Source organism: Nicotiana attenuata, chromosome 7 (assembly GCF_001879085.1).
Source record: "Nicotiana attenuata strain UT chromosome 7, NIATTr2, whole genome shotgun sequence".
Lineage (NCBI taxonomy): Eukaryota > Viridiplantae > Streptophyta > Magnoliopsida > Solanales > Solanaceae > Nicotiana > Nicotiana attenuata.
Genome location: NC_031995.1, coordinates 58,217,492 through 58,229,891, shown reverse-complemented (window position 1 = coordinate 58,229,891; position 12,400 = coordinate 58,217,492). Strand labels below are relative to the sequence as shown.

The following is a 12,400-nucleotide window of genomic DNA, read 5'->3' as shown; positions in this document are numbered from 1 at the left end:
ATCTTTACAAACCAGTAGTTAACTAACACAGTTAGCTATCTCATGTTCTGTTCTAATACTGATGCTATCTAGAATCTAAATGTTTGTACTTTGTACTGTTTCTCTAGCTTTTGCAGGTGCTCTAATACTACAAATACAAGCAATATCTCTAGCTATTGATAACATGCTCATATAACAACACAAATATCATTACATGTTAAAGATTAAAACTTCTAAAGATTATTTCTTCTAAAATTTAGCTTTTAATCAAACAATACCATAAAATAAAATAAAACAGATTTGTCCAACAGTAATGGGGTTACATTGGTGGAAATATAGGATGATACGTCTCCAACATGTGTTTCAATGATGGGTAAGGCGTTCAAGCTACCTGCGCCTATCTTGTCCGATCGTTTAGCCGCTCTTTCTAAGAGATGAGAATGTAAAATATAAAAGAAAAGTATGATTTATCACCTATACAAGTAAGGGATTATTTAGTTATTAAGATTAGAAAAATAATTTTGGTATAATTAAAGATTATCTTATCTCATGTTTAATTTGATTTTTCTGTCTATGAAAGTTAATACTATAGTAATTTTATACCGCAATTACACTATATCATTTTTGTTTGCTAATTTTTATTGGATTCAACATGAAATTCTAATACTTGATTAAAAGTTGCCAAACATAGCTAAACAATATTTCTATCTCACAAAAAGTAGGAAGTGGTGGATATACATGGACAATTGTGGTGCTTAAGAACCCATTACCTTTGACTAGATTTAGTAAATTTGCATTGGTTATTGCAAAAATATTTAGATAAATATTGAGTGAGCACCCACGGTTAAACACCCTTTTCCTCTTCTTTAAAAAATTTTATCAGAGCACCCATTACTTTAAAAATCTGGTTCTGCCACTGAAAGTAGGGGTAAGGTCTGGTACCCTCTACCTTCCCCCGACCCCAATTATGAAATTACACTTTCAAAAAAAAATTCTATTTAACTTAAAATTGTATAGGTCAAAATCTACCTTTAGAATATTTAAGCCAAGACAATACTAGGGGAAGGGTTCCCAAGTCGTCGTTTGTCGAAATGGTCGAAGAAGCGGTGAAGTTTGTGGTCAAAGAGTCAACAAGGGCCGAAGTCGAGGAGTCAACAAGGGTCGACGCCGAAGTCGAGGAGTCAACAAAGGTCGAGGCCAAGTACTTTTGACGGGGTTATAACGGCTAGTTTCAAGATAGGATATTACAGAGAATATTCTCTGTACTTGTACTATTAGGGTTTTTTAGAAGCATATTCCCTATAAATAGAAAAAGACGCAATGATAAGGGACATGTGATATTCATTTGTAAAAAACACACTTTGACTTGAGAGAGATAATCAGATCTCGTTGCTAAGATACAAAAATTACATTTTCACTGAGATTCTTGTCTATACTTTTCCACTAGATCCAAGAATAACTCAAATATTCGACGAATCGTGTGTCATTCATCATTGTCAGAACGAACATCCACTTATTCCATCATTTCTTGGGTGACTCATTTATTCTATTTACTTAAATGTCATTTATTGTTATTTATTGATATTGAATGCTACACTATTGCCTTTGATTCTCTAGAATATTTATTGCATGCTACCGCCACTGCTCGACTATATCTTCATAGTGTTTGTTGCCTAAGAACTTCATCTTAGAGATATTATTATTAGCTAAGATTAACCTTTCATTTATACAAATTTAATTATTTGAACCAAGATCTATATTTTTTGGTCAAATAAAAATCAAACCCATTTTTTTAATCATACACTATATACCCTTTAAATGCGCAAATATTCATCAAACGTGTATGAACTTCTTAATCCCTATGTCAACATTAAAATTCATAACTTCCTAGCAATTCTTACTTATAATAATTTTATGGCAAAATAGCCTAGGAGACACTTGTACTTGTTCCGGTTTGTCATCTCGGTCCCTACACTTCAGAAAGTTTCATCTAGACACTTCAACTTAATCAAAACAAGACTTTTAAACCCTTCGGAATCGCGTGAAGCTCACTTGCTTGACGTGGATGACAAATCAGCATCCACATCAGATTCTATGCCAAAATAATATTATTTAACAAAATTTTAATTTCTTAAACAAAAAATAAAATAAAATAAGCAAAAAATTAAAATTAAAGAAAACCCTCCTTCCTTCTTCAAACCCATCCACTCAACCTTCTTAAAATAATAACCCACCTGTCATGGCTTCTCCATCATGAGNAGTCTTATTTTGATTAAGTTGAAGTGTCTAGATGAAATTTTATGGAGTGTAGGGACCGGGATGATAAACCGGAACAAGTACAAGTGTCTCCCAGGCTATTCTGCCTAATTTTATTGACGAACCAAACAACCCCTAAGTCACTCGCAAACGTACTCCTCAACAACTCATAAACAAATCCTCTAACTTCCCGGAATCGTATCTGTAATCGGCGTCCACTTTACACAAGCTCACACTTTTAAAACTTCCAAACAAATCTCTCTCTCCCTTTAAGCCCCACCACCGGTATTTCTTCCTTTTCAATTTCAGCTACTGACGCCGCCTATGTAAAACCGTCGAAACCAATAAAATAAAATAGAAAAAAAAAGCCAAAGAAAAAACCAAAATAATATTACAAAGAAAAACAAAATAACAGAATATTTTGATCATCACAGTTCACAAAATTCCCTCAATTTCACCAGCTTCTCTTACCTGTCCCCCCACCCCCCCATAAAAAGTCCAACCCTACCCCTTACCCCTACCTAGCCATTATATATGTATCTATAGGTTCGTTTATACAAATTTTCCGGCGAGTAATGCTTCTTCTTCTTCTTCTTAGCTGAGGTACAGATTTTCCGGCGGGTAATTTTCCGGTGATGGCAGACGACGTAGTTCCGAAGACATTTAGAGCGTTAGTAGAAAGTGCTGAGAAGAAGTACGCTAGAGTACGGGATTTACCGGCGTACGGACGGTGGGGAACGAGCAACCACTACTTTCACAAGGTGTTTAAAGCGTATATGAGGTTATGGAAGTATCAGCAGGAGAATCGAGCGAAGCTAACGGAGTGCGGGTTACAGCGTTGGGAGATCGGCGAGATCGCTTCGAGAATCGGTCAGCTTTATTTCAGTCAGTACATGAGGACTAGCGAAGTTAGGTTTTTACTCGAATCGTATATTTTTTACGAAGCGATTTTGCACAGGAAGTATTTCGAAGGTTCTGGAAAAGATCGAATGGTGAGGTTTAAAGAGCTGAGGTTCTATGCTAGGTTTTTAATGGTTTCGTTGATTTTGAATCGGTCGGAAATGGTGAAACTGCTTGTTGAACAGTTTAAAGCTATTGTTGATGACAGTAGAGCTGCTTTTCCGGTAAAGTTCATTATCCTTGTTAATTTTGCTTCCATTTTTGTGCATTTAAGCTCATTTTTAACAATTTAGCATTTTTTTAAGGTAAAATGAAAGCAATTCGAGTAAATATTTTAATTCTTAGGTTTCGCTCATTGCTATTTCTGAATTTTGTTTCTAGTTATTTGCAACTAAAGCTTAAATTAAGAAGAGTTTATCTTCTGAATTTTGTTGATGACAGTATAGCTGCTTTTCCGATACTAGTTCCTTTTATTAGTTAATTTTGCTTCCATTTCTCTGGCTCTGAAGCTCATCTGACAATAGTTTGGCAGTTTTTTGGTAAAGTGAATGCATATTTACAAGAATTTGTCACATGTGTGATAAAAATCCAGTAATTTAGCTGTCAGATTGAGGAATTAACACGAATTTTTAAGATATAACAGTAGATTTATATCTGAATTGTTAGGTTTCACTCATTGCTGTTTCTGAAATTTGTTTCTAATTTAGTGGAACTGAAGCTTAATTTAAGAAGAATTTATCACTTGTATGATAAAATCCGGTAGTTTAGCTACTAGATTGAGGAGGTATCACGAATTCTAACATATTTCTATAGATTTATTAAGTCAGCTTTGGTCAGACTGTTGGTGAGAAGTCCAGAAAAGGAATTTATCAGATGTATGGTGAAATCCACAATTTTACCTGTCAGATTGAAGAATTGACATAGTTTTTAAAACATTTTTCAGTAGATCACTTGAGTTTGCTGCGTTCCTTCTACTTGGAAAGCGAGAGTCTATCTTTAATCTAGCAAATTAGGCACCTCTTCTAGCTCCTTACTATGGTAAAAGTTTTTTTTTGTAGGTGGGGGGGTGGGGGTAAGGGGTGGGGGTGGGGGGGGATAAGGCCGTATTATCAACGTACAGATAGTAAAGCAAGTTTAATACATGCAAAAATTCTGGAATTTGTAACCTGAACTATTGAGACATGTAATATAGCTTCTCTAGACTAAGCTCTGCCATGTATCATGTTTTTGGTTGCAGTGATTGAGAACATGTAACAATTGATACATGTAGTATGGCTTCTCTGGACCATCTTTTTGTTTTTTAGTGATGGAGAACTTGTCGTTATTGGTCATAGTAAAGAATGGTCAATCTGTGAAAAAACTGAGATAAGTTTCAGGTGGAATGACCTTTTTATTACTGATTAGTATACCATGATTTCTTCCAGAACTGAGCTGGGATTAGACTTTCTTAGTGTTCAGACCTAAATCATTGACAATTCTATGCTCTTTACCTAGGTGTCTTCTAAAAAAGTGGTTTGACCTTCTTAATTGCCAAAAGTGCTAATTGCCCCTGTACCTTCTACTGTAGAAGGAACACATAAGGGTGTATAACAAAATGCATACACTCTTCAATCTTTCTTTAATGCATAACTTACATCTTCCTGCACCAATGTAAGACGAATAAGGTTGGTGTTTATGAATTTTGGAGGGAGTTGCACTAGGGAGGGTGAACCCTGCGCAAGCAGTCGATGACTTGTTTCGTTGCATTCATTTGCCTTTTATTAAGTGTCAAGGTATATTCTCTTTGTTTGCTTACATGTTATACAGTGTGGAGTGTAAACAAATATAAAGACTAAGGCCCAAAGGCTTTAGTAAGAGTGCAATGCGTGATGCATCCATTAGGCACATGTCACAGATTCGAACCCTGCCATTGCAATAAAAAAGCTTGTATTTAAACAAAGAAGGGTAGATAGGTGGTCCTATTATCCACCGAGTTCTGGACTGTGCGACACTAGTTTTTGGGTTTTCTCGGTTACCAGAAAAATAGAGAGTAAGAGCTACTCATCCGCGCATATATATATATATAAACACATTATTTGTGTATATATCCACATATATATGTATATGTTCAAATCCCAGTGGAGGCGAAAAATACTACTTATTTCCATGTGCCTATGCCCTGGAGGGCAGTATCCAGTGCCTGTATGGTGGGAAGTAGCAAGCACTTGGTATCTATCGATGTGCGCGCAAGCTGGCCTAGATACCGCCGTCACTAAAGAAATATACATATAAAGAGAGAGACATTAAGAATCTTGGTTGTGTTGTATGCTACTCAATTGATGGTAGTGCTCGTTACTTAAAAATCTAAATGGAAGTGTGCCTAGGGAAATGGTTTACATGCTCCTAAAGAAACAAGGGTCATATGTTAAGCAAGATTTTCTGCATATTATCTTCAAAAGCTCCGAGTGTGAACCCAAGATTGCCCGTCTACTTTATGAACATTTGAGCAATCATATGATTTGCACTTCGCAGAATACAGAGGAGATAGGTTCTGGAACTATCTGCAGAAGTGTAGTGTTGGGCACTGAACTAACTACCCATTGATTTCCTTTTCTTTTCATATATCCTATGCATCTCGGGTAGAGAAGTTGCTTGAAGTTGAAGTTACTTGATTGTGCTTGGGGCACCTTTGCTTCTTCCAATTGCATTAAAGAGTAAAGTGATGCTTCGGCTACTGTAGCCCTGTGCTTACTATCTCTATTTGAGCAGAAATTCTGTATCTCTTTCCATAAGATGAACCTTAGTAATGATTTCACCACAGGGTACTAACTTCAAAGAGTGGAGACTGGTGGTGCAAGAAATTGTTAGGTTTACAAGAGTTGATTCTCCATCTCCAGATGCCAGGCCTCTACGATATTGTGCTCTCTTTGATTCACATCCGTCATCTCGTCCATATGTAGCTCGCTTCCATGCTAAGAAGGTGTTAAAGTTTCGAGATGCACTTCTGACAAGTTATCACAAAAGTGAGGTATCGACGTCATCCTCATACTTCAATGTTCAGTTGTGCTCAATTATAATGCACATTAACCTTTCCTCACTTTAATTTCAGGTCAAATTTGCAGAATTAACACTGGACACTTACAGAATGCTGCAATGTTTGGAATGGGAACCCAGTGGATCTTTCTATCAAAGAAGTCCAGTTGAACCACGAGAAAATGGTGCTGTTACCGACCAATCTGTAACTTCTGGACTGATAGATATAAACTTGGCTGCTGAGATGATGGATCCAGCTTTGCCTCCAAATCCCAAGAAGGCTGTTCTTTACCGTCCTTCTGTTCCGCTATTGATATCTGTGAGTTCTGTTATGTTTACTCTGTGTTGCCGTTCTGATTAATCTATATCTATTTTTATTTTATTTTTATTTGCACCGGGTGTCCGAGTCTCTAAGAGCCCCGACTAATCCCGGGGGTGCACAGGCCCTCGGCAAGGAGTTTCCCGCAAGTGCACCACGGTTAATTCAGGTTTTACCCAGTCCGATGGCCCTCAGAAATTGTTTGCACCTAGTGGGTTTCGAACTTGAGAACTTGAAAGGTAGCAAACCCCAAGGCTCAAGTCAATTGCCACCAGGCCAACCCCCGAGGGTTTTCTGATTAATCTATATCTAAGGAGTCATATAATGAAATACTGCTTCTGATTTATCAAAGGGGAATGCAGAAACTCATCTTTGATGATTGATTTGTTGGTAAAGTTATTTGGTTCCCTGTGTTGGGAACTGATTGGACAACTGAACATAGAAGCACATGGTAATACAATACTACACATGGAGAGTAAAAATTTGAAATCTCTTAGTAGTACTCTTGTTGCTTATGTCGCCCACCATATGTTGCCTGAACACTCGATGTTAATGATGATTTCTTTGCACCTGAACCACAATATTTAGGACATTCTAATTAATGGTTGAACCCTCCCCATATCTACGTCGATTATGGAATAATATAGGATCCGAGTAATTGCTTCTGGCACTCCTTAACATTTGGACGCTCTTAGTGTGTATCCTTAGTCGGTCTCGTTCTGGCACTCGCAGGTCGTCGCTACAATGTGTGAGGAGCTCCCTCCAGAGAGTGTGGTATTAATATATATTTCTGCATCAGGTTAGCAACCTTCTTTTTTTCCCTTAACGGAAACAGCAGGTTAGCTGCTTCGATATCCTCATTGTGGCAGAAATCTCAATTCTGTATTGATTTCCAGGAAATACAAATCCCAGTACCGCCTCTCACACGGAAAGCTCTTCAAGTTCTAGAAAATCTTCAAAGAACATTGCTCTTTCTCGTACTTCTTACGAACAGAAGAGTGCTTTACATGAAAATTATATCAACACCAATGGAGATACAGGCCAATATTTTGAGAATTGTTTGTGCTTAGGTCCTAGCAGAAGTGGAGGTACACCATCAGAACTTAATTTATGTGCAGTCCATAAATTGGTCGTTACATTTACTTTTTGGATTTTTGCAGGTTCAAATAACCTCTATCCAGGAGATCTAATTCCTTTCACACGAAGACCTCTATTCCTGATAATTGATAGTGACAACAGCCATGCATTCAAGGCAGGTTTGTCAGAACTGTGTCTAACCCATTAAACCATGATGACCTGTCCTTGAGTAAGACACAGATTCCAAAGTGTTTTGGATTCTAGTTGTTGTCTAAAAAACGTGTAATGCTTTTGAGAAAGAAAGATGAAATATCTTGGTGTGTTGACTTCTTATGTGACGCAATTGCAGCGAGAAAAACTTTGCACTAGTGCAGCTTTTTATGGATTAATATGGCATGTTGTCCAAGCAAAACACACTAAACATATAATGAGATTGTGTCAACATACGTTATGAAACTATGGAGTGGTTGTCCAGTAAAAAGCTAGCTTACTCTCATTTGCTCCGAAGAGAATAAGTGGAATACATGTCTAGGCTGGTTGGGTGGTAACATGTGTTATATATAATCTATCCTTCTTCAGATTGTGCGTTAGCTGTTCCCCAGGAGTATTTGGCTTTCATAAATTACAATCAATTGATAAAATTGTAGTGGGAAGTGCAGGAAGAGGGATGAAGAGCCAAAGAGAATCCTGCACTTTTTCTGTCAGGATTCAGTTCCATTCACTACCCTGTTAGCTTATCCAGAGAGTCCTTACCTGAGCTACACAAGTCTAAGATTTCCAAATCCCTACATATCCTGAGACCTTTGAATGATTGCTTTTGTTGAATTATGTGAATCCAACTCATCTAGAAGTGGTGTGCTGTTAAAGAAGGGAGTCTAATTTTTCCAAATCTCTAATTGCTTGTATTCCCCACTTTATGAAGTACAGTTCTTTTAGTACTCAGAGATCAATTTTGCCTCTTACCAAATGTCAATAAGTATGGATTGGCTGTTTGTTCTCATCTATTGGGGTTATGGAAAAACTACTGTTGTAAATATTGCACTTCACGTATGACTTATTTATTCGCAAGTTCAATTTTGAAAATTATCATTAGAAGAGCACTGTTTCGTTGCTGATACACCACCAATTGCTCTCCAGGTTCTACATGGGGCAGAAAGAGGAGAAAAAAGCGCTTTATTTCTCTCTCCCCTGAGGCCATCATTCAAGAACTCAGGTACTGATGTAACACAATCTGGAAGTCAGTTCACCTTGTTCTTGGCTGCTCCCTTACAGGCCTTCTGCCAGTTGGTTGGCCTTGTCTCGTCTGATAAGGATATGGTAAGTAGACCGTGACGCAAATTTCTTTACTGAGCAGTTGTAACTTGGTCTAACTTTCTTGGTAATTTGCTCTTCAGGATTGTTTTGATGAGGCTGATGGCATCATCTCAACTGCATTTGCAGAGTGGGAGGTAAACCTCTGTACATCGACTAGCCTAGATTTGGTTTGGGCTCAAGTTCTTTCTGATTCATTTCTGAGACGGCTTATTCTCAGGTAAGCATTTTCTGTTTGTACCAATCAGGTAAATTCTCAGTTACAAGTCACCTTAGGAACCTTCTTGGATATTAACCACATGCTTTGTTCCTCTCGTGCAGATTCATATTCTGCCGTGCTGTACTCGCTCTATTTTGCTTGCAGGAACGTGAAGATCAGTATTTGCCTGCTTGTCTACCAAAGCTTCCTGATACATTCTCACCAAACTCTGGAACTGTGCAATCAGCTATCAGACGACTTGCAAAGCTTCTACAAGTTTCAGATTGTTTTCGATTCGAATAATCCTAGTTGATTATCGGTTGTGCATCTGAAACGTGAAATCTATGCTTCCTTTATGATGTAAAAAAGATTGCACCACAAAATGGGTAAAGAGATCCTGAAACTTACCGGTCGGCGTTTTGATTCAGAAAGACACATTGGTAACTCAAGTGCAGGCTGGAAGTACAAGACATTCTTTTAGGTGATGGGTTTACTTAGTTTACAGCAATATTTTCTCATTTCATGTGCAGAAATTGGGGGTTTTCTTCATTGTTTAGTCTTTGATAGAATGGTAGCGAGCATTTGGTTGGTGATACAGTCGCTGCCGGATACAAGAGGATTACTCGGGCTTTTGGTTTTTGTTTTAGTTGCTACAGGAATTTGTACTAATTTGTTCATACCATCCTGTAATATAGAAGTAGGCAATCGAATTTTTTTAATCATTTGTTGAGCAACTTCTCTTCCGATTTTTTTGATTGAACAGAAACTGGCGAGGTTTTGTGTTTTAACAGCCGCAGGGACTGCTTAATAATTTTGTGGCGCAAAGAAATAGTTTTTCCTCTTATCCGTTTGCGTCTCTCAGGGTTTTCTTAAGTGTTATAGATTTGGAAGTTCTCTCTTTTGCTAACCACTCAATACAGATCCCCACCTAGTTTTGAGGCAAAAATTCAAGGGACAATAGGGAACATAAAGAGATGTTTTCTTTTAGAAATTAGTTAGAAGTTTTTTTTTTTTTTTTTTGTATACAGCGTTAACTGGTGCAATGGTATATTTTTAAAAACATAGTTATAGAGAGATACTAACACATAAGGTGGATAATAGCAATGATGTTATTCTACAACATAATATTGGTAGCAAAAATACTTGACTGGAAGGAATTGCATTTGGGAATATCACATTTCAATGATGCAGGGTACAATTCAATTCCCCCATTTTAATGATACATGTTGTTGTCTTGTTGCAAGGCACAACTAAAATATGAACATGATGAAATTGAATCCTAAATTCCTATGCGTCACAAGATGCCGCTAAAATCAATACCACAATCATCTTCAGGAGTTTATGCGGTGAGAATGAGAATCATTTCGGAACTCTAGGAAAATGGGCGTTTTAGGGTGGGATCTAGAAGCTCTCCAACATGTTGTAGAGCCTTTGCCCGCGTGATATTAGGCTATATAGATGATATTTACACCTTAATATTACCATGCTTTATTGTTGTTTTATAGGCGAATTGATAACAAAATGCTCTAATTGGTGTTCTTTTGCTTTGCAGGGAATAATCTAAGTGAGGAAGCACTACGGAGTGTTTTGGAGTCAATAATGTGAAGAAAACGCCCAATCAAGAAGCACCCGAGCATAAAGAAGCAAAAAATAGACTGAGGTGAAATCCACCGCGACCGCGGTGGAACCGCAATTGAACCGCAGCAGACAATTACGCGAGGCAGAATGTTCAGCCTTCACCGCGGTCGCGCCGCGGTCTTGCCGCAACCGCGGTGAACTGTTCAATTGCTAGAAAAATTGGGGACCAAAGTGTAATTCGGGGAAAACTTGTTCCAAACCCTTATAAACTTTAGAAGCTCGCCCAAGACATAATTAAGCTTGTTTTTAGACTACTTTGGAGGCAAGAACAAGTGTGAGAAGATCAACCAAACATTAGAGTTTTCTATCTCCTTTTAATTCTTGCAATTATACATTATGAACAACTTTGTAGTTTTATTTTATTTTGTTATGAGTAGCTAAACAATTATCTAGGGTTGATGGAACCAATTGTTGGTTGAAGTTTTGACTCAACTTGTTATAATCGAGCCGGTTTTATTATATGATTGTTCAACTACGTTTTGTATGGTGATTAATTGAATGGGCCCTTGATTAATCGTGTATAATTACCTCATATTGCTTGAGAAAGAATATTAGGTTAGACTGCTGTTGAACAACACCACTTTTGGGTAATTGAAGAGATTCATTACTTTAACTTAAAAGTGGGTTTAGAGATAACGAAACTTTGGTGGGATAAATTAGAGCTGCGCATATTGTCAGCTAGAGTAGTTCGAGAGAATGCTCTAGTAAATTATTGTAGTTGATCGAGAGATAATTACGATAATCCATAACTCTTAATCTTCATAGAGTATTACGTCGAGATTAGAGCGAAAGAGTCAAGACCTAAACTAGCAATTGAGGAAATCGCTGCCCTAGACCTTTTTACCATTGAATTATCTTCAGTTTAGCATATTGTTATTTCTAATATTATTTGAAGTAGTTAAACAAAAACTCAAGATTGATTGATAAAAATCTTGCATCTCGAAATTGGTTGAGTTGATAATAGCATTGCCAAAGAGTTGTAATAGATAGGTTAGTTCCTTGAGGATTCGACTCCGGACTTAAAACCGGATTATATTTGCAGCGACCGCTTAGTCCTTTTTATAAGGCATAGTTGGGCGTGATCAAATTTTGGCGCCGTTGCCGGGGAACTAACGGTGTTATTCATTACAACTTAGAAGTAATGTTAGAATTATTAGTTTAAATCAATTTTCAAAGGTGTTAAACAATCTTTTCATTGAAATTCTCACGTTTGATCTCTTGTGGAATTCAGGTGTATGCCTAGAAATTCTTCGAGGACTGGAGAACTGCTTGAAGGACTCTCAGACCCCGAGAAAACATTCAGGGCATTGAACAGTGCTAACAAGAGGATCCAACAATCACAACAACCACACCAGCTTGAAATTGACATGGGTGACGTAGAGAACGTCAACGGAAATATCGGGGACGAGCCAGTTGCCCCAAACGTCAGAGTAGTGGCACCTCTTGTGCCAGAAGCTAAACTTTATGATTGGGCACACCCTACAGCTGACAACCTGGCTACTGCCATAGTTGTGCCCCCAATTCAAGCGGAGACATTCCAGATCACCAACAACATGCTGCATCTTCTGCAGAATAAGGGATTGTTCTCCGGGTCACACATTGAAGACCCTCAGCAACACTTGAAAAAATTTATGTCGATTTGTGTGACCCAAAGGCAGCCTAATGTGACCCCGGAAGCTATCAGGTTGTTACTGTTCCCGTTCTTTGTG

General features: G+C 37.7%; 1 protein-coding gene across 1 annotated transcript; it reads left to right on the top strand.

Annotated features, from left to right (window-relative positions):
- On the top strand, nt 2,422-9,897 carry LOC109229157 (protein SCAI). The gene is made up of 9 exons (XM_019394500.1): nt 2,422-3,359; nt 5,936-6,142; nt 6,224-6,466; nt 7,199-7,265; nt 7,363-7,554; nt 7,627-7,718; nt 8,681-8,860; nt 8,938-9,074; nt 9,176-9,897. The coding sequence occupies exons 1-9, from the start codon at nt 2,871-2,873 to the stop codon at nt 9,354-9,356; spliced, it is 1,788 nt and encodes a 595-aa protein (XP_019250045.1). The 5' UTR covers nt 2,422-2,870; the 3' UTR covers nt 9,357-9,897.